The sequence below is a fragment of the Malaclemys terrapin genome, chromosome 4 (genome assembly GCF_027887155.1).
Source record: "Malaclemys terrapin pileata isolate rMalTer1 chromosome 4, rMalTer1.hap1, whole genome shotgun sequence".
NCBI classification, from domain to species: Eukaryota; Metazoa; Chordata; order Testudines; family Emydidae; genus Malaclemys; species Malaclemys terrapin.
Genome location: NC_071508.1, coordinates 6,116,956 through 6,138,737, shown reverse-complemented (window position 1 = coordinate 6,138,737; position 21,782 = coordinate 6,116,956). Strand labels below are relative to the sequence as shown.

At 57.9% G+C, this 21,782-nt stretch overlaps 2 protein-coding genes across 3 annotated transcripts in view; one reads left to right on the top strand and one right to left on the bottom strand.

Moving 5' to 3' along the window:
• Positions 1-5,977: 5,977 nt before the first annotated feature.
• AIP (aryl hydrocarbon receptor interacting protein) lies at positions 5,978-16,144 on the top strand. Of its 2 annotated transcripts, none has more exons than XM_054027112.1 (6): positions 5,978-6,123; positions 8,694-8,873; positions 9,774-9,962; positions 10,516-10,692; positions 11,445-11,578; positions 12,797-12,971. In XM_054027112.1, exons 1-6 carry the CDS (start codon positions 6,025-6,027, stop codon positions 12,873-12,875), a joined length of 858 nt encoding a protein of 285 aa, XP_053883087.1. In that variant the 5' UTR covers positions 5,978-6,024; the 3' UTR covers positions 12,876-12,971. The 2 variants fall into 2 exon arrangements, with proteins under 2 accessions (XP_053883087.1, XP_053883086.1); XM_054027111.1 differs by having other exon boundaries at positions 5,980-6,123; positions 11,445-11,586; positions 12,797-16,144.
• A 2,231-nt stretch (positions 16,145-18,375) lies between these two features.
• Positions 18,376-21,782, bottom strand: part of PITPNM1 (phosphatidylinositol transfer protein membrane associated 1) — a 29,638-nt gene continuing 26,231 nt past the window's right edge. Inside the window, exons 20-24 of the mRNA XM_054028087.1 lie at positions 21,143-21,291; positions 20,679-20,828; positions 20,321-20,504; positions 19,908-20,036; positions 18,376-19,588 (exon numbers count right to left, since the gene is read on the bottom strand). Coding sequence (XP_053884062.1) covers positions 19,334-19,588; positions 19,908-20,036; positions 20,321-20,504; positions 20,679-20,828; positions 21,143-21,291 — 867 coding nt within the window. The 3' untranslated portion in view covers positions 18,376-19,333. The remainder of the gene's footprint in view (positions 19,589-19,907; positions 20,037-20,320; positions 20,505-20,678; positions 20,829-21,142; positions 21,292-21,782) is intronic.

The following is a 21,782-nucleotide window of genomic DNA, read 5'->3' as shown; positions in this document are numbered from 1 at the left end:
TCCGCTTCGTCTTGATTGGTCAGTCCTTGGAGTTCCCATTGTCCTCTCGGCTCCTCCATTGACGTGGGTCAGTTTCCGCCAGTCCGGTAACGCCCATGCGCACCACCCCAGACAGGTCCATGACACACACAGCTCATATCTCCTGCTCTGCCCCAGGAGCAGCATTTGAACCCTTCTGCACCCACTGGGGAGCGGCACCAAAGTGGTAAGTACCGAGTCATACACACAGTTCATTAAACTATTTCAGTTTCCACTTGTCAGCCCCCGATACACGACCAAGGAGTGGGAGACCCGGGGCCATGGGTGCTGCAGCATTTGTCTGCTCAGGGAACTAGGATGTGGGTTTGCTTAGTAGGGGCTGGGCTTGTACCACCTCTCCCAACCTTGGGCCATAGAGGAGCTGTCACCAGGCAGGGACGGGCACCATGCAGGATTCAGAGATTATACAGACAAACAATAGGGAAGTGGGGACTACAGTGATAGAACAACAAAGAAATGAGCATTTCACACCCCAGCTATTGATAAGTGAGTTCTTGCCAGACAGGATGGTATTAAACTAAGTTTTTTTTAAATCATCTCAGCCAGGGCTTCTCAAGCTGGGGGTCGGGACCCTTCAGTGGGTCATGAGGTTATTACAAAGGGAGTCATGAGCTGTCAACCTCCACCCTAACCCCACTTAGCCTCCAGCATTTATAATGGTGTTAAATATATAAAAAAAATGTTTTTAATTGATCAGGGGGGTCGCACTCAGAGGCTTGCTATGTTAAAGGTGTCACCAGTAAAAAAGTTTGAGAACCACTGTTCTAGGCTCTTCCCTTTCTCTGGAGGTGATAGATCGGATCACCTTTTTAACAGCCCAAAACTGCCTTATTTCAGTGTTACTGGTGCTTAGCTAAAGGCCTAAAGAACAGGGCCTCAGACTAGCATGGTGAGAGAAGGCCTATGAACAGGCCAACTGTCATTTTGATTCTTGTTTTGTACCTCTATAACTAGCTAAGTGATAACAATACACCTACATTCTTAAAGTATAGGCCTTTGCAGACAGGCCTGAATATCTGTATCCTAAGGCTCCACCCCTTTTTTTTCTTTTTCTTTTGGGATCCTCCTGCCCAGGTATCCCTGGAAAAGCATAGGACATCTGGCAACACAGTTTTTGATAGGGCCAGGCATTAGGGTGGAAATCGTTGTTATTTTATTTGTTTTACTGCCCCCTTGTGTAGTATAGTGCCCTGCACCTTCTCTCATACGGGTGTACTACACCTGTTTGAATTAGGGTACGTCTATACTTACTTCCTGGTCCGGATGTAAGCGATCGATCTTCTGGGATCGATCCCGGAAGTGCTTGCCGTCGACGCCGGTACTCCAGCTCGGCAAGAGGAGTACGCAGCATCGACGGGGGAGCCTGCCTGCCGCGTCTGGACCCGCGGTAAATTCGGACTAAGGTACTTCGAATTCAGCTACGTTATTAACATAGCTGAATTTGCGTACCTTAGTCCAAAGTGGGGGGTTAGTGTGGACCAGGCCTTAGTGTTCCAAACTTCCCATTATAGTGGGCCCGAGAAGGTTGGGTTCGGGTTGTTTAGTACGCTGTTGGGGGGGAGGGGCTTACTACATTACTTATAGGTTATAATTAGTGGCTGTTCTCTAGGGGATTGTGCCCCCCCCAATTGTTTTTATATGTGACATAACACAAATATACTTAACAATACACCAGCCGCTATGATAATTGACAGCAACACCGAGAGTTTTGCCCACTGCAGTATGGTTTAACAGCCGAGCCACCACCAAAACACGGCCTCTCCTCCTTTCACAGGGTTAAGATTTAGTTGCTGGCAGTTGCAACAAGCTGCCCTGCAGGTTTTGCGTGCTTTTGTTTATATTATAAGTTTATTGAATGTCCACAGAGAAATGGGTTATTGTTTAAACCAACTTAACCACTTGGGATGGAACCAGGCTCGAAGCCCTGGTTTGATTATTTACAGCAATAAGATTTACAGATTTATTTGTGCACCAAAGTTCGACAACCGCGTGTAGCTGTGTGTAGTTTGGTTATGGGCTGGTGTTGTTGTGCTTTCTAGTAATATGTACGTTCCCAGCAAAACACCTCATACACAGTACATCCAATTGTCCACCCCTTGCCACGGCCCATTGGATGTGCTCCTCCCTGGCCATCACACATTCAAACACTTTCTCTGGATTTACACCATTTTACACACCCCTCCATTGATTCCCAGTGAGCTCCTCCCCTTCTCATTATTCCCATAGGGCTTGTGGGGACCACCTTAGTTAGCGTTCCATTTCCAGGTACCACAGTTGCTATTACACAGGTGCTGGCCTCCTAGCTGAGCATTTTGCATTTCATACACATCTCCCCAGGTCAGCCTTTTGAAGCCATCCCCCACCCACATCATGAGGTTTTCTGTTTATTGAAACACAACAATGCTAGCAACAAGACCAACACCACAGTCAAACAACTCAAAACGTAGATCCATGGTATGTTGGGTTATTTTTTTTTGCTGGTACCAGCTTGCTTGTAGAGTGTCTGAAAAACAAAAGAAACAATTTCTACCCTCCTGGTGGGAACAGATTATTGCTTAATAACAATACCACATCTGCTTAGCAGGGCACTTCAGAGTATGGGAGTGGGTGTGACTCATGGGACCCCCGGTGGTTCATAGGTTGACCAGATCTCCTGATTGTATAGGGACAGTCCCGATTTTGGGGTCTTTTTCTTATATAGGCTCCTACTACCCCCACCCCCTGTCCCGATTTTTCACACTTGCTGTCTGGTCACTCTAGTGGTTCATGAGTGTCAGCAGCTTTTGTCAGACCTGACATACTGACTGCACCTAACACACTGCTGGCATAATCTGCATCTGAAAGGTGTCACATGAGAGATTGGTGGAAAGCAAATACCACACTGATCATTAGCATCCTTGCGTGAGGTATGTACGGGGTGTGTACCAAGTTATAGACACGTGCTAGAATTATGTTCTTCAAGTGTGTTTTTGTTTGTCTCACCCGCCTGCTCGTCATGTAGAGACAATGAAGGTACAGTTCCACAAAAGTGAAACAAAGCCATCAAACTGGGGGCGGGGGGGGATTGCCTCTCATAGGGGGCTGAGCTTCAAGCGATAGGCAATTGACCCCAGGGCTTGTCTACAAGTGTATTAGAAAAGCAGAACGAGTGAGGCCTTTCATGACAGCCTGGGACACGCTGGCGATGAGTGTCATTGTGAAATGTCTGTAGTAACATAATTGGGAGTGGTCACCCCGCTAGTAGTGACCAAGGCTGGCTGAGACGGGCGGGGGGGCTGTTGGGTGGCAGGCAGGCTGCCGGGGTCAGAGCGCTGACCTAGAGCTGCACAGTGTCAAGTATCAGGGGGTAGCCGTGTTAGTCTGTATCTACAAAAACAACAAGGAGTCTGGTGGCACCTTAAAGACTAACAGTTTTACACAGACGCTCCAAGGACTGCGTGATTGTCTGCTGGCAGTTGGTGTCCAGGCCCAGAGGCACAGCAGCAGAGCATCCAAGGCACCCTGGTCTTGATTGCACCCTAAAATTGTGACAATGGTCTGAGGGGCAAACTGGAGCATATTTGAGTAGGGCACATCAGAGCCTGGGATGTGGGCAGTTAGTTGTGCCAGGTGGTCAGAGCAGGAGTTGGTTGCCAGGGGCAGAGTTGGGGCTGGGTTACCTGGAGTGAGGCAATGGGGGCGGGAGCAGGGCACAGCTGGGAACATGCAGGTGCAGGCGCTACCACAGCCAAACTGCAGCTGCTGCTGGGGTTAAGAGACAGCCGGCTGACTCTTCCCACCAACGAGGCATGTAGCCACTCAGGCAGCCTGTGCTCGTTAGGGTGCCCAGAAACCGGCTGTGCTGCAGGGCCTGCTTCTTGACACGAGGTCCCCGCCCCTCACACAACTTCTTGTTAAGATTTCAAAAGTCCTCTGTGACACAGGGCCAGAAAGGGTTACACAACTGGCAGGTTCAATGACCCAGATTCAACCTGTGGCAGCAGAGAAAGAACTGACGGGCAGGGGATTGCAATGCATGACAGTTTGTTAGCAAGAGTCAGGCTAACTGTAACCCTAATAACGCGAGATTTGTAGAAGCGAGGATTGTGGGAGGCGAGTGGGAAAGAACTGTGTGAGAAGTTGTTGCGACCTTGTGTAGATAATATGGAATGTAGACTAGACTCTAAATAAGTGAGAAAAATAAGATATCAGGATGACCTACGTATAAACAAAATGCAGCTGTTGCTTATTATTGTCTGTAACAAAAGGTATAAATGCTTGCTGTAATTGTTGACCTGTGGAGAGACCTGCCTAGGAGGGGGAGACCCTGTGTCCTAGTGCACTCTCTCCCTCTACGCAATTGCAAGAGAAAATAAAGCATCTGACTTTGCTGTACCCAACCAAAAGAGTGAGAACTCTGTTATTCTCCGACAAACCTTTAGAGACATATTAGTAGATAATGATTGTGGGTTTTGTGTGTTTACATATATATTGTTAGAGGTTGACAATGTAACCAAATGGCGCCTATCACTGTATTCCATTAATTCAGAGATCAAAAGGAGACGTTAACATTTAGATGAACTGTGAATGTAGTAATATCACTGCCTTCATTTCTCTTCAAAGTATGTAGTAAGCTACCTGTAAATGGTGGGAGATGGACAGTTGCCTTGTTAATCCATGTAGCTAATTATTGGCGATATTAGGAAATAGGTTAGTTCAAAGACACTATTCTTCACCCAGGGACTGCACAGTCAGGAGGCTGCCAGACAACTATAAAAAGAACGCCTAGGGCCCTGATCCTGTTATCTCAGATCTGCTTAAGCTTCATCAGTGGAATTTGGAGTCACAGGACTGAAGTCTCCAGTCCTATCTGGATTGCCCTGATATTGGACATGGGACTGAAATCTACGGACTAATTCTGAAAGAACTTTTTACAACTCTAAATCTCTCCTATGAAACTGACATAAGAATTTTATTCATACCTGTATGTAAAATAAGTTTTTAACCAGTTCTCTCTCTCTTCTCTTTAATAAATCTTAGTTTAGTTAATAAGAATTGGCTGCACGCATGTATTTGGGAAAGATCTGGAATATTTGTTGACCTGGTGGGTGATGTGTACAATGCTTTGGGATTGGTAGAAGTTTTTCTATGATGAACAAGATTTTCAGTAATCCTCATCATATTTGACTTGGGTGTCTGGGTGGGTGCTCAAGGCTGGGTTGCTTTAAGGGAACTGTGTTTTTGGCTTCTGGGTAACCAGCAAGGTATTGTAGAAGCTGTTTTGTTGCTGGATTGGTGAATCTAATTATTAAAATAACCACCAGTTTTGGAGCTCATCTGCCCCATTCTTTGCAGCCTGGCCCCCTGAGACCCCAGTCACATCCTCCAATTGTGGTTTGCAGAGATAGGGCAAAGCGGCAGAGTCGCCTCACTGCTGGGGAGCCCATGGACACCCAGTGGGTGCGTGTCACAGTTTAGAGGTGGTTCTGCAGTGACTTCTGCCATCCTGTACAAAGCCCTGGGCACAAGCACCCCTCCCACTATGCACAACCTCTCCCTGGGTAGGGCTCCAACCCATGGCCTCGCTCTCCAACTACCAGCTCCTCTAGCTGGGAGCAGTAGTAGCAAGCTCCTATCTTGCAAAATGCCCCAGCTAGGACTCCTAACCCCACAGACCCATGGCAGGGTGGGGGGCAAGACAGTGGGCTTGGTAGGGTGAGATGGGTAGGGAGGGCTAGCACAGGTCAGGGGCACAAGGCAGAGTCCCGTGGTCAGTAGGCTTCAGAGTGAACAAGGCTAAGCACCTCCCCCCCGCTCTTCCATTCGCTGCAGCGCGGACCTCCCGCCGCCAGGAGAGCCATTCCGGAAATAACCGAGCGCCCGCCAGCTGAAGCCGAGCGGTTCCGAGAATGGCCGAGCGGTTCCGGAAGTAGCCGAGCCCTTCCGGAAAGCCCCGGAGCTGTCCGAGTCGGCGGCGTAGGTAGAAGCCGCTGTGCGGGAGCCATCATGGCGGATCAGGCAGCGCAGCTGCGGGCCGACGGGATCGTGAAGCGGCTGGTGCAGGAGGGCCGGGGTCCGATGCCCGACTACCGCGACGGCACCAAGGTAACCAGCTGCCCCACCCCCTCGGGACAGAGCGGGGCCGGGCTACGGCGCGCATGCGCGGCGGGAACAGACCGTTAGGAGGGACCTAGCGGCGCCTGCCTGGCAGAATCCGGCGGCGCTGTCACGGGCTGCGGTGGTGACTGCGCATGCGGCAATGAGCCGGTACTATGGTGACGTGCCCCGCCTTCCAGCACCGCGCTTCTATTGGTGATGTTGTCAGTGACATACAACCGCTCCTGCGTGCTGATTGGCCAGCCACGCTGGTGGGGCGGGGCACTCAGAAAGCTTTTTTGCCTGCCCGCCCTCCCGCCTTCCTCGAGGGGGCGGGGCAGTGACGTTCTATCCGGGGGGCGTGGCCCGAGCTCCAGCAGTGACGGGCCCCGCCTTCTCTGGTTGGGGTGGGGCAGTGGCGCGCGGGGCCAGGGGGGAGGGGTATATTTTGGTAGGGTCGCTTCCTCTTTACATTCTCCAGGGCCTGGATCTGGGAGGGGGAACGGCAGCCAGAGCCCTGGGGGCAGCATGGGCCTGTCCACCCAGTATGGGCAGGGCTGGGCACTGGGCCTGCCCCGGTGCCTGGGCCCTGTGGGGACAGAGTAGCCCAGGGTAGGGGAGCCCGTTAGGGCTGGCAGAGCTCAGGCTGATGCCCCCGTGTCCTGCCCGGGAGGTCAGGGCCGTGCAGCGCGCCCCAGTCCAGTGGGTGAGCAGGGCTGGACGTGGTATGTAGCAGGGGCCTGCCAGGAGCACACGTCCCCAAGCTGGGCACACGACAGCCCCCAGGAGAGGGGTGCGCTGGGTGACCCTGTTCCTGCCAGGGCCCATCTCCTATCTAATGGACTAGTAGGAGCATGGCCCCATGTCGTGGAGTCACCGTGGCGATGTTCTGGAACGACTCCATATGAAGCCAGTCAGGACTCCGGGGGAGCCTCCTCTCTCTAAGCAGACTGTCTCCAGGGCAAGAAGCTTCCACGGCTTCCACCTTCCTGGGTCTGACCTCGGAGCATTCAGCATCCCCTTCCGTACCGTGCGCTTCCCGCAGGAGTCTGCACAGGTGGGGCTCCTGGGGAAGCCAGAGGGCCCTGCACCCCAACGCCGCAGTCAGACGTGACTCTCAGCCAGCCGGTAAAACAGAAGGTTTATTAGGCGACAGGAACACAGCGTAGCACAGAAATCAGTGACTTTCAGCCAAGTCCATCTTGCGGGGATGGGAGCCCAGAGCCAGGGTTCTCGCCCTCCCTCTGCGCCCCAAGCCAGCCGAGACCTACTCACTTCCAGCTGCCTGGCCCCTGCCCTGCCCCTTACTTCTCCTCTGGCCTTTGTCTCGCTTCCTGGGCCAAGAGTCACCTGGTCACATCCCAATCCTGGGTCTCAGGTTACGAAGGGGTGGCTATAGCATCGGTTCAGGCAGCTGGAGCAGCCCCCTCAAAAGTCACACCCCCTTATTCCCACCACCTAGGCATTGGTGCAATACACAGGGAAACTGAGGCACACACAGCATTCATGCAAAACAGTAAGACTCACTGTCAAGGTTTCTTCCCCACTCTGAACTTTAGGGTACAGATGTGGGGACCTGCATGAGAACCTCTAAGCTTAACTACCAGCTTAGATCTGGTCTGCTGCCACTGCTCCCAAGTACTAACTCCCTTCCCTGGGTAGCCTTGAGAGACGACTTCACCAATTTCCTGGTGAACACTGATCCAAACCCTTGGATCTTAACACAAGGAGAATTTAACCATCTCCCCTCCTTTCCCCCACCAATTCCTGGTGAGTCCAGATCCACTCCCCTTGGATCTTAACACAAGGAAAAATCAATCAGGTTCTTAAAAAGAAGGCTTTTAGTTAAAGAAAAAAGGTAAAAATCATCTCTGTAAAATCAGGATGGAAAATAACTTTACAGGGTAATCAGATTCAAAGAGCTCAGAGGACCACCTCTAGCCTTAAGTTCAAAGTTACAGCAAACAGAGGTAAACCCTCTAGCAAAAGGAACATTTACAAGTTGAGAAAACAAAGACAAACCTAACACGCCTTGCCTGGCTGTTACTTACAAGTTTGAAATATGAGAGACTTGTTCAGGAAGATTTGGAGAGCATGAATTGATGTCTGGTCCCTCTTAGTCCCAAGAGCAAACACACCAAAACAAAGAGCACAAACACAAGCCTTCCCCCCACCAAGATTTGAAAGTATCTTGTCCCTTTATTGGTCCTTTGGGCCAGGTGTTAGCCAGGTTACCTGAGCTTCTTAACCCTTTACAGGTAAAAGGATTTTGGTGTCTCTGGCCAGGAGGGATTTTATAGCATTGTACACAGGAGAGCTGTTACCCTTCCCTTTATAGTTATGACACTCACATAGGCTCACATACAACATAACAAGGGAAAATCCCCACTTCGTCACACCGTCACTGGGGGTTGTCAGTGACAGCTGAGAATCCCATCGCTAGTGCACACACCTTCCAACGCGAGCCTCCCTGCCCCATCACGGCCAGTGGGTCTCGGCGAGCAGTCATTGGCCCATGGAGCCCTGTTGTGCTGGGTGGGGTGTAGAACAACCTCATCCACGTTCGATCTCCTACCCAGGCCACTTTCCACTACCGCACCATGCTGTCCGACGGGGAGCACCGCGTGCTGGATGACAGCCGTGCCCGCGGGAAGCCCATGGAGCTCATTATTGGCAAGAAATTCAAGCTGCCAGTGTGGGAGACCATCCTGAGCACCATGCGGGACGGGGAGCAGGCTGAGTTCCTGTGTGACACCAAGGTATCCTCCTACTCCTGCTGGCCCCACAGCTCCCTGCATCCCCTCTCCGAGCACTGTTCCTGGGGGGTGGGATACAGACCAAGTTCCTGTGTGACACAGGGCCCCCCATGAGGAAATTCTGTTGTCTGTGCTGTAACCCCAGCCTTGAGACAGTCTCTCTGGGGAGCAGCCTTTGATTTCGCCAGGCTCTGGGCAGAGCCATCCACAAGGGCAGGCCATACGGCCTCAAGGGTTCTCGGCCTTCAGACTCACCAGGAGCTAGTCCAGCCGAGATCTGTTGGAGGCTTTTAGCCCTGGGGGGGACCCGAGCATGCAGCGATTATAGCCGGACCGGCCAGGGCTCTGTACTGTAGAGCACCAGTCTAACCGCGTTGGCCAGATGAAAGGCAGCAGGGGAAGATCTGTCACCACAGCGACCCAACCTTCCCAAACACCACATGCTCTGCAGGCAGCGGCTCTCATGTCTGCGCCGGGGGTTCTGCCAGCGCAGCTCTGCTGGTTGATGTTCTCGCTCTCGTAGCTGGCAGAGCCTTGCAATGCAGACCAGGTATGCCTCCCTGCAGCCCCAGCTCCTCCCGTCTGTGCCCAGCCCCAGCCAGGCGCCTTCCTGGGCTGGTGGTTAGGAGTTACTGGGCTCCCGTGTCTCTGCTGGGTCGCCTCCATTTGTGGGTGTTGATTCCAGTCCATCGTTATTAATGGGTCTGGTTCCAACCCAGCTGGCACAGTGATGAACCTCGGCCCTGAGCTCCCGGCCCCAGGGAAGAGAATGATCCCTCCCCCACAGGAGGCCACACAGAGTGGGCAGGTGCCCAGGGTCAGTACCACCAATTCCTGCATTCAGCCTGCGCCCCAGGTTCCTGTGTGACCCCCCTTTCCCCCGCTGATACCCTGTCCTCCCAGCATGTGGTGCTGTACCCGCTGGTGGCGAAGAGCCTGCGGAACATCGCGGCGGGAAAGGACCCCCTGGAGGGACAGCGGCACTGCTGTGGCATCGCCCAGATGCATGAGCACCACTCTCTGGGCTACCCCGACCTGGATGACCTGCAGCAGAACCCCCAGCCCCTGATCTTCGCCATCGACATGCTGAAGGTGACGAGGGCCTGGAGACCCTGACCTGGGGATGGGGCGACTCTGAGGGGTGGGAGACCCCAGCTGGAAACGGGGTCCCTGAGAGGTGGGGACGCTGTGGGGAGGGGGTGGTAGAATTGGGGAGTGGTGCCAGGGGCTGGACTGGGCTGGGGCTCTTCCCTTGCCAGGTGTGGTGCCTGGGGATGGGTCCAGGGGATGGAGGTGGGGTGATGGACGAGGTGCCTGGGCTTTCTCTGGATGGGCGTAGTACATGGGGTCTGGGCAGGGCCGGCTCCAGGGTATTGGCCGCCCCAAGCAGCCAAAGAAAAAAAAAGAAAGCCGCGATCATGATCTGCGGCGGAAGGTCCTTCGCTCTGAGCCAGAGTGAGGGACCATCCGCCGAATTGCCGCTGAATAACTGGACGTGCCGCCCCTCTCCGCAGTGGCCGCCCCAAGCACCTGCTTGACAAGCTGGTGCCTGGAGCCGGCCCTGGGTCTGGGCGCTCTCTGGATGGGCGCGGTACCCCGGGCCTGGGGCGGGACCAGGCTCTCCTCCACTGACACAATCTTGCAGGTGGAGGCGCCCGGCTCGTACCGGCAGGACCCGTGGGCCATGACGGACGAGGAGAAGATGCAGGCTGTTCCGCTGATCCACGAGGAGGGCAACGAGCTCTATCGTCAGGGCAAGGTGACCGAGGCAGCCGCCAAGTACTACGATGCCATCGCCTGCCTGAAGAACCTGCAGATGAAGGTGAGCGATGCCCCAAGCGGGCACCACGTCCCCAGATGCTGACCCCGACCACGGGGGGTGCGGGGAGCTGGCTCAGCGGCTGCTCCAGGCCACTCCCACCCACCTGCCCCCGAGGGGCCTGGCATGCCTCCTTCCACACGCTCTCCTGGGAGAGCCCCCGTTAGCACCGAGCCCTCCACAGCTCAGGGATGGGGCTTTCGTCTCCAGTCCCATTTCCCCATGAGCTCCGGCACCGAGTCCTGCTGAGATCAGTCTGCTCTGCCTCCGGGGAGCGACGCCCCAGGGCCGCCCGGTCATGCCTTGGGGCAGCCAGGCCTACGTCACATCCAGATGAGCAGAAACTGCAGCCCCTATGTCAAGGGCCCTCCTGGTGTCTGTCGGATGCTCGCTGCCCCATGTCTCTGAGCCTGGTTCCTAGTCCGGCCTCCTGCTGGGTCTGTCCCCTCTCTGGGCCGGCCCTTGGCTCTGCAGTTGGTAGTGCAGGGGCTCTGGCTGAGGCCTACCGCTGGTCACGTGACTCCCAGCCACTCCGTCCTAGAGGAGGAATTAACCCTTTCACCCCCATTGCGGAGTGGGTGGGGAAACTGAGTCACGCACATAGTGCATGACAATATTTCCACAATCCCCCACCGCAGGCGCCTCTGCCTTAGTGGCCGCACCAAGCCCACTGATTTGCCAGGATCCAGCCCCAGGTCTCCCCTGCCTTCCCCCCTCCCCCTGTGCCTGCTCCTCATTCCCCTCCCCCCTTGCAGGAGCAGCCGGGCTCCCCAGACTGGATCCAGCTGGACCAGAAGATCACCCCCTTGCTGCTGAACTACTGCCAGTGCAAGCTGCTGTGCCACGAATACTACGAGGTGCTGGACCACTGCTCCTCCATCCTCAATAAGTACGAAGGTAAGGAGCTGTGCGGGACACGGCTGGGACAGCAGCGGCTGCAGGTCGGGACTTTGGGGCACCAGTAGGGCTGTGGGCGGGAGCCCAGGACTGGGATAGCAGGGGGCTGAGAGTCGGGTCTGAGGGGCACTGACAGGGCTGTGGGCGGGAGCCCAGGACTGGGATAGCAGGGGGTTGTGAGTCGGGTCTGAGGGGCACTGACAGGGCTGTGGGCGGGAGCCCAGGACTGGGATAGCAGGGGGCTGAGAGTCGGGTCTGAGGGGCACTGACAGGGCTGTGGGCGGGAGCCCAGGACTGGGATAGCAGGGGGTTGTGAGTCGGGTCTGAGGGGCACTGACAGGGCTGTGTGTGGGGGAGCCCAGGACTGGGATAGCAGGGGGTTGTGAGTCGGGTCTGAGGGGCACTGACAGGGCTGTGTGTGGGGGAGCCCAGGGCTGGGCTAGCAGAGGGCTGAGAGTCGGGTCTGAGGGGCACTGACAGGGCTGTGTGTGGGGGAGCCCAGGACTGGGATAGCAGGGGGTTGTGAGTCGGGGCTGAGGGGCACTGGTAGGGCTGTGCGGGGGGGAGCCCAGGGCTGGGATAGTAGGGGGTTGTGAGTCAGGTCTGAGGGGCACCGGTAGGGCTGTGGGGGGGAGGGGAGCCCAGAGTTGGGATAGTAGGGGGTTGTGAGTCGGGTTTGAGGGGCACCGGTAGGGCTGTGTGGGGGAGCCCAGGACTGGGATAGCAGGGGGTTGTGAGTTGGGGCTGAGGGGCACCGGTAGGGCTGTAGGGGGGGAGGGGAGCCCAGAGTTGGGATAGTAGGGGGTTGTGAGTCAGGTTTGAGGGGCACCGGTAGGGCTGTGTGGGGGAGCCCAGGACTGGGATAGCAGGGGGTTGTGAGTCAGGGCTGAGGGGCACCGGTAGGGCTGTGGGGCGGGAGGGGAGCCCAGGGCTGGGATAGCAGGGGGTTGTGAGTCGGGGCTGAGGGACACCGGTAGGGCTGTGGGGCGGGAGGGGAGCCCAGGGCTGGGTTAGCAGGGGGTTGTGAGTCGGGGCTGAGGGACACCGGTAGGGCTGTGGGGTGGGAGGGGAGCCCAGGGCTGGGATAGCAGGGGGTTGAGAGTCGGGGCTGAGGGGCACCGGTAGGGCTGTGTGGGGGAGCCCAGGACTGGGATAGCAGGGGGTTGTGAGTCGGGGCTGAGGGGCACCGCCCCGTGCTCTCTCCCCACAGACAACGTCAAGGCCTATTTCAAGCGGGGGAAGGCGCATGCCGCCGTGTGGAATACGGCCGAGGCCCAGGCCGACTTTGACAAGGTGCTGGCACTGGACCCGTCACTGGGCCCCGTGGTGGCCAAGGAGCTGCGCAGCCTGGAGACGCGCCTGCGCCAGAAGGACAATGAGGACAAGATCCGCTTCAAGGGCATCTTCTCCCAGTAGCGGCTGTGCCAGGCCCGGGGAGCAGCAGGGTGCTGCCAGAGGGGGCTGTGCCGACCGCCCCAGGGCCTGGGCTGGAGTGAGCTGGCAGCATCCGTCTGTCTGTCCGTCTGTGCTTGGCGCCCCCGTGCTCCTCGTCCTCACTTCCCATGCTCTGTAGCCAATAAACTGATATTTATCCATGGGCTCTGCCCTCCCCGCCTGAGCCAGGCCAAGGAGCCCAGAGCCGCTGCCATGCCCCCCTCCACCGCTTCCACATTAGTGCTGCCCTTGGGCACCCTGCAGCCCCTGTTACATGGGTGTGTGAGCTGGGTTTGGTGCCTTGTAGCTGGTTTATCTGCAGGTCACTGCTGATCCCCCATGGGGTTATCCCCACTCTCCTAATGCCCAGCAAGCAGTTCTCAGCCTGGCACTGCCCCCAGACTGTGGCTGCAGTGCTGTCGCCCAGCTGGGCACTTGGCGCTGAGTTGAGCCCTTCACAGCACAAGAGGGGGGGCCGTGGGCCTTGGGAACCCCACCCTCTAATTGTGCTGACTTAGGGGGAGGGGACTGGCCCTAAGCTCTAGCCCCAGGCCGCCCTGGCTGGGGACAAGTGACGGGAGAGGTTCCTTCTCCTCCTGCTACCTGTGTGAGGTGGGGGCAGCTCCTGAGGCAAGGCCTGTGGCGGGGGGGGGGCAGCTCCCCCAGTTGTGCTGCAGAGAGGGAGGGGCAGGGGGAGCGGGGCTGCCTGTTACCAACTGATGTGTCCAAGTCTCTAAAATCCACCTGCAACCTGCGAGCATCTGGAATTGCTGTGTCGGCAGGGGCAGGAGGGGGTGCTGTGGGGGGAGGGGAGTGGTGGGTACTGCGGGCTCAGGCCCTGGCACTGTTCCACCAGGCTGACCTCCCGCAAGGGGCCAGCCTGAGCTGGTGGCTGGCATCTACTGGCCTGTAGGGAGCCGTGCCCTCACTCTCAGCAATGCTGCTTCACTCCGCTTGGGAGTGCTGGTGCTTCCTTCTGGGGGGTGCCCAGATTGGCCACAAGGGGGCTAGGGGAGCAGCTAAGAGGCCCTGAAGTCGACTGCCAAGGGCTGTGCATTCAATTCCTGCCTGGGGCTAGGGCCCAGTTTGCCCAGGGACAGGGAGCTCAGCAAGGGCCGTAGCTCCCCCAGTGATGGCTATGTGGACCTTTCTGATTAAGGATTGATTCTCCAAAGTGCCATCAAATCCCTGAGTGCGGCGAGCTGGGCTGTCAAAGTGCCGCCCCCCCCCCCCCCCCCCCCAGGGACCAGGCAGGTGCTGGGATATGAATCCAGCCCTCCCCACTGAGCTACGTTTATCCTGGTCAGATGACTCCTGGACTTTAAGGCCAGAAGGGACCATCGTGATCATCTTGTCTGACTTCCTGCACCTCGCAGGCCAGAGAGCCTCACTCGCTCCTCCTGTAATAGACCCAGGACCTCTGGCTGAGTTACCAAAGTCCTCCAGTCAAGTGACAGAGAATCCACCATTGACTCTGGCTAGTTCAAACCAGCAAGTGACCCCGTGCCCCAATGTGGCAGAGAGACAAAAAAACCTCTGCCAATTTGACCCGGGGGAGAATTCCTTCCCAACCCCAAATATGCCCATCAGTTAGACCCTGAGCATGTGGGCAAGACCCACCAGCCAGACACTTGGGAAAAAATTCTCTGTAGTAACTCAGAGCTCTCCCCATCTAGTGTCCCATCTCTGGCCATTGGAGACATTTGCTGCTAGCAGTCGCAGATCGGCTACATGCCATTGCAGGCCGTCTCATGCCATCCCCTCCATCAACTGATCGAGCTCTGTTTTGAAACCACTTAGGCTGTTGCTACACTAGAGAGCTTACAGCAGTGCAGCTCTAACCACTTGAAGCCAACTGGAGAGAGCTCTCCTGTCAGCTTGATTAATACACCCCCAATGAGCAGTGATAACGACGTTGGCACGAGAGGTTGCCCACACCGGTGTTTATGTCATTGTAAATGATTTAGCTCAGGGAGGTGGCTTATTCACACCTCTGAGCGACATACCTTATACTGATAGAAGTAGTAGTGTAGACAGCTGTAGAAGGGTTCGGCCAGGGCTCGTCCCTCCCCGGGGCGGCAGGGAAGCACACCGCCTCGCTACGTCCGTTCATTTGGGTGGGGGAACTAGTCTGGCCACGGGGTCTCATGGCCCACGATAGAAGCACAACCAAGGATTACGTCCGGTTGGCGGGCAGTAGTGAGTCCCGCGCGCCGGTCCTCGGAGCTGAGTAGCTGCTATATAACGAGCGGGCCCTTGCCCTGGGTCAGGGCGGGACAGCAAAGGGTCAGTGGCTCAGGCGGGGTTGAGCAAACAGTTAAGCAATAGGCCCCAGCCCTGGTTCCAAGGGCCTGCAAGAGCGGGAGACGGCCACCCACACGGGTGGCAGCGGGGATGCAGGGCCACCCACTCCACTGCGTCCCAGCCCAGGACCCTAGCAGTGGAAGAGGACCTGCTGCTGTGTCTGGGGATCCTGACCGCAACACACTGACATTGGCTCTGGCAGTGCTGCAGCCAGACGAGGGTCAGCTGCCCCCGGGCTACTTCCTGACTCCCCCGCAGAGGTATCTGCATCCAGACGGTGTCTCCCAAGGGGTCAAGCACCATGGGTTCCTCAGGGCAACCGGCGAGCAATAAGTTTGAGAGCTCCTCTGGGTAATTTGCGAAGGGCAGGCTTGACTGCTTCTCTGGGCTCGGGTCGGCATCAGGCATCGGCTGGTCTGGCCAGTCCTCGGGTCAGCCGCCAATTGCTGGGGCCTCCGGAGCAGGGAGCGGGGTGGATTTGACCTGGGAATGTTGCAGGGGGGTTGCATTGGGGATGGGGGATTTCCCTTGAAGGAAGCTACCTGATCTGTAACTTGAGCCAGGAGAGGGGTTGGGAGAAGTGACACCTGGCCGGGAGACTGAACAAAGAAGAGGAGGAGCTGGGGGGAGGAGGAAGAGAGCCGCTGGAGGAGGTTTTGTTGTCAGTTTGGGGCTGGGTGGTAAAATGCAGGGAACCCCAAGCTGGGGTCTAAGCTCCCTAAACCCCCCAGAAGGACTTGATTGAGGGGTTCTGGTTGTACCTACATGCTCTGCTTGGGACTGTGTTCCTGTCATCTAATAAACCTTCTGTTTTACTGGCTGGCTGAGAGTCACGGTGAATCTCAGGAAGAGGGGTGCAGGGCCCTGACTCCCCCACACTCCATGACAACAGGCATCTGGCACCTCCAGCAGCAGCCACGTCTCTAATGAGCTGTGGGGTTGGGCTTTTATACTTCCTGTCCTGTGCCTTGACCTCTGGGGGGCGGGTGCAGGGTTCACTGGCTCCGTCCACTTTGGTATCTGGAGAGGCTCGTCCCTCCCTGGGGTGGTGGGGAACCACACTGCCTCGCTACACACACACACCCCTTACGTCTGGCCCCTCCCAGGCAGGACCAAAAATCTGCATTTGCATGGTCCTTCCCCACCCTATGGCGAACCATAAAAGCATAGAGTTGTAGTGCCAAGTACCAGCGCATTATCCTCATATTATGATGTTTCATTCTGGCCAGCCACTGGAGCGAGGCGTGGTCAGTGACCAGCGTGAATGGGTCTCCGAGGACGTAGTAACGCAAGGCATCACAAACCCACTTTACCCAAGGGCCTCCTCTACCACCGCATAGTTCTTCTCCCATGGGAATAATAAAAGCAGCGCTGGGACCGGGGAAAGGAGGCCGAGTGCGGGGCCCGGGCCCGCAGCGCTGGGACCGGGGAAAGGAGGCTGAGTGCGGGGCCCGGGCCTGCAGCGCTAGGACCGGGGAAAGGAGGCCGAGTGCGGGGCCCTGGTACACAGCGCTGGGATGGGGGTAGGGTGACCAGGTGTCTGTTTTTCAACCAGAACACCCGGTCGTAAAGGGATCTTGATGGCTCCAGTCAGCACCTGCTGACTGGGCCGTTGACTGTCTGGTTGGCGGCGCCGCACAGCAGGGCTGGCAGGCTTCCTGCTAGCCACCACGCCATGCGGCTCCCAAGAAGCTGCGTCATATCCTCCTCTGGCTCCTACACGTAGGGGCATCAAGGGGGCTCCACACGCTGCCCCTGCCCTAAGCGCCACCCTCGCAGCTCCCATTGGCCAGGAACCGCCTGCAGACGGGGCAGTGTGCGGAGCCGCCTGGCCACGCCTCCACGTAGGAGCCGGAGGCAGGATATGACACTGCCTCCGGGAGCTGGTTGAGGTAAGACCCCCTTCCCGCCCTCCAAACCCCTCAATCCCAGCCTGGAGCCACCTCCTGCACTCCAACCCCCTCATCATAGAATCATAGAATATCAGGGTTGGAAGGGACCTCAGGAGGTCATCTAGTCCAACCCCCTGCTCAAAGCAGGACCAATCCCCAACTAAATCATCCCAGCCAGGGCTTTGTCAAGCCGGGCCTTAAAAACCTCTAAGGATGGAGATTCCACCACCTCCCTAGGTAACGCATTCCAGTGCTTCACCACCCTCCTAGTGAAAAAGTTTTTCCTAATATCCAACCTAGACCTCCCCCACTGCAACTTGAGACCATTGCTCCTTGTTCTGTCATCTGCCACCACTGAGAATAGTCTAGAGCCATCCTCTTTTGAATCCCCTTTCAGGTAGTTGAAAGCAGCTATCAAATCCCCCCCTCATTCTTCTCTTCTGCAGACTAAACAATCCCAGTTCCCTCAGCCTCTCCTCATAAGTCATGTGCTCCAGCCCCCTAATCATTTTTGTTGCCCTCCACTGGACTCTTTCCAATTTTTCCACATCCTTCTTGTAGTGTGGGGCCCAAAACTGGACACAGTACTCCAGATGAGGCCTCACCAATGTCAAATACAGGGGAATGATCACGTCCCTTGATCTGCTGGCAGTGCCCCTACTTATACAGCCCAAAATGCCGTTAGCCTTCTTGGCAACAAGGGCACACTTCTCGTCCACTGTAACCCCTAGGTCTTTTTCTGCAGAACTGCTGTCTAGCCATTCAGTCCCTAGTCCGTAGAGGTGCATGGGATTCTTCGATCTTGTTGAACCTCATCAGATTTCTTTTGGCCCAATCCTCCAAATTGTCTAGGTCCCTCTGTATCCTATTCCTACCCTCCAGCGTAGCTACCACTCCTCCAAGTTTAGTGTCATCTGCAAACTTGCTGAGGGTGCAGTCCACGCCATTCTCCACATCATTAATGAAAATATTGAACAAAACCGGCCCCAGGACCGACCCTTGGATCAGCTAATCCCATTTTTGACAAGGCCCTGCCCCCTCTCGCTCCCGGCTAAATAGGTTATAACCAGTGATTTTAACACTCCAGTCAAATAAATTTCTGCCCCCCCACTGCCCTGTATTGCCCTCTCCCGCCCCCAGGAACCGGCCCTTCTTGTTTGTACCATTCTCTGTTTATTTATTTTTACATTTTTATTCCACATTTACACAATTTTTAAAAAAAAAACAAGAGTCATGAATCCTTCCGGCCCCTCCCCCACCAGGCCCCGCCTCCTCTGGGCCTGGCCCCTCCCTGCCTCACTTGCTAACTCTGACACCAACAAAAATAAATAATGAGCCCCCCCTGCCGCTGGGTGGGGGTGTAACGTGCCCAGCGGGGTGGGCGTGGGCTAAACTCATGCCCAGGCTATCTGGCCCTGCTTCTGGGATCCAGCTTCACACTGGACACAGCCGGGGCTGGGTGCATGGGTGGGGTCTCTGTACAGGGGGGCTGGGTCATGCAGGCTGCGGGGTACAGGGGCTGCCCAGAGACAGGGGCAGCTGGGCCCACCTCCCAGTCGCTGTGATGCGGACAGCAGGGCCCAGGGGCAAATGTGCCAGATCTAGGCCTTGCATGGGGGGCAGGGTGGAGAGGCCCAACCCCTTAATTCCCAGGAGCGACTCACCCTTCCCTTGGGAACCCCAGTCACAGACTCCCAGACAGAGCAGCATGGGCAACAAGGGGGTCTCAGGGCTGGGCTGGCAGAGGTCTGTGGGTTGGGACTGAGGGGCACCAGCAGAGCTGGGGGGGGGGGGTTGGACCCAGGGCTCGGGGAGTGGGGGGGGGCTGTGGGCAGGGGAGGGGACCCCAGGGCTGGGGAAGCAGGGGGCTGTGGGTGGCAGGCAGGCCATGCCCAAGAGAGCAGTGGGCTGTGGGTGGGGGAGGGGAGCCCAGGGGGATGGGGGGCTGGCCATGCCCAGTGCTGGGGGGCTCCTCGGGCCCCCACGCACAGTTCTCGCCCCGTGCCGGGGCAGCGGTGCAGCGCGTGGTCCCGTCGGGAGCTCCCTCTCCGTGCCGGGCGCCCTCGTCTCCTCGTGCGGGCTCGGCGCTCGCTCCAGGCCGCGAAGCCGCGGGGGGCTCACTCCTCGCTCTCTAGCTTGAGGCTGATGCTGCGGGCCTTGGCGCGGGGCGGTGCCGGGGCACCCCCCTCACGCTCCGCCTGGCTCTGCCCCCGCGAGCGCAGCAGCTGGCTCTGCTTGCGCAGGAAGTCGACGGGGGCGGGGCAGCCGTAGGTGCCTTTGCCCAGCGTGGGCCGCGGTGCCCCCTTGGGCGAATGTGCCAGCGATGCCGTCTCCAGCTGGGCCAGGTGCGCCACGTAGCCCTCGGACAAGAACTGCGGACAGACGCACGGACCGAGTGTGGGGACAGAGGGACGGGGGAGCGCTGGGGCCCAGCCCCCACTGTCCCCATGCCAGCCCCCCAAGGGCCATGGGCACCACTGCCTCCCACCCTTCTGGCCCAGGGGCTCTGTGCCCTCTGGAAGGGAAGGCTCCCGTGTCCCATTCCCCACCCCCCTGAGCCAGCCAGTCTCCTGCCCTGGGGCCCGACCAGAGCCAGCGCCCGCTAGCGGGGAAAGGCCCCATGTCCCAGTTCCTGAGCCAGCCAGTGCCCTGTCCGGGGACTGCAGCTTATACCCCCTGGTGCCCGCGTACCTGGCACTGGTTCTGGAACTTCTTGACGGTGCGCCCGACGATGTAGATCTGGGTAGGCGAGAGCCCCAGGGAGCTGTAGACCGAGATGTCCTTCGTGGAGCCATAGCCAGCCACAATGGTGACCTCTGCCTGCAGTACATGGGTACTCAGCCTGGCACCCCACCTCCTCGTACCACCCGAGCCCCTCCCGCTGCCCGAGCCCCGCCCCCTAGCAACACCTGAGCCCCACCCCTTCGTGCTGTCCAAGCCCCACCCCCTTGCACCTCCCAAGCTCCACCCCTCACACCACCCAAACCCTGCCCCCTTGCGCCAGCCCGCTCCTGACACTGACTGAGCCCCGGCCTGGCCTGCCCGCCGTCACCCCCAAACCCTGGCTATGCCCTGTCCCCCGCGGCGCTGGGCGCAGGCCCCACCTCGGTGCGCAGGCTCTGGAGGAAGGCAGCTTTCTGGCGCAGGGGGTCGTGGGTGAGGCCGTCACAGAAGGAGACGACGCCGTGCGGGAAGTTGTGTTGCGACAGCCAGGCCACCACGCGGTGCTTCTGCATGTCGGGCCGCCCCGTCACATAGATGATCATGTACCCTGAGTCCTGCCAGTGCCTGGAGAGACACGACATGGGCATCACGGGGGAGGGCGTGGGGAGGTGGGGGGGCAGGAGCTGAGAGGACAGCAGCGGGAAGGGGGTTAGCAGGGTGGTAGAGGGTTGCTGGGCGTAGGGACAGGAGTGGGAGGTTTACCCGGGGCGGGGGAGAGGGGTCACTGGGGGCACCTACCGCACAACGTCGACGGCGCCTGCCCGCACCTTGGGGTCGCTGCCCATGATGGAGACGCTGGCCGTGAAGGAGCCATCGATGCTGAAGACAACCGCCTCGGTGCTGCGTGCCACCACCGTCAGGAAGGCCTCGGCATAGCTGTGATCCCCTCTGCACGAGAGCGGAGGGCGTCAGGGACCGAGCAGGACAGGGGAGCCCAGAGACATCCCCCCCGCACATAGATCTCCCCCTCCTCCCCAAACACACTGCGGGGGAGGGTGGTGTCCCGCAAGCCTTGCCCAGAGGTGGTCCCCTGCCTCCAACAGCCTCCCTCACCCATTCCCAACACTGCTTTCCCCGCCGAGGGCTCTCCCTGCCAGGCTCCTGGTACAGCCCCACTCCCCAGTACGTCCGTCCCCCCTGGGCCCTGTGTCTCCCCTCCCCAGGGTCACATGCACCCGGGCAGGGTAGGGCGTGGGTCTCACCTGACCACCATGCGCACGGGGTACATGCCGATGCCCAGCGCCTTGTCGGGCGGGATGAGGAAGGCCAGGCGCCCGCTGCTGCTTGTCACCTCGGTGCCATAGTGCAGCCACTTCCCCGACAGCGGCTGCATCATGATGTAGATGTCCACCTGCAGGGAGCCGCACAGACGTTAACGTCGGCTCTTAACAGCCACCGCTCTCTCGGCTCCCTGGCCCGGCCAGGATCCGAGATCACCCTGTGCAGGCGTCCAGCTTCCCCTTGGAGTGGCCGAGACCTCTCGTCTGGAGAGCCCGGCTACCTCTCGGAGTCTAGAATTAAGCTAAAGCTAAATGACACTGGTCCCAGGAAAGGCGAGTGATCCCTGCGAAGGGATCTCCCCGCTGCTGTCAGACCCTCACCCCAAAGACTGCCCTTATTCACTCATGGACGAGACACCCAGCTTGCCTCGTCTAGCTAAGAGCCCCTGCCAGGTGACAGAGAAGAGCAGCTGCTCCCAGGTGTGAGCCAAGGGCCAGGGGAGAAGAGGTAAGTTTAAGGCAGCTGGGACCGGCTTGCTGGGTGACCCAAAAAAGTTCCTGAGACCCCAAGAAGTCTTAACCAACCAGCCCTCCCTGACGCCGGTGTGCAGCCGTCTGCCTT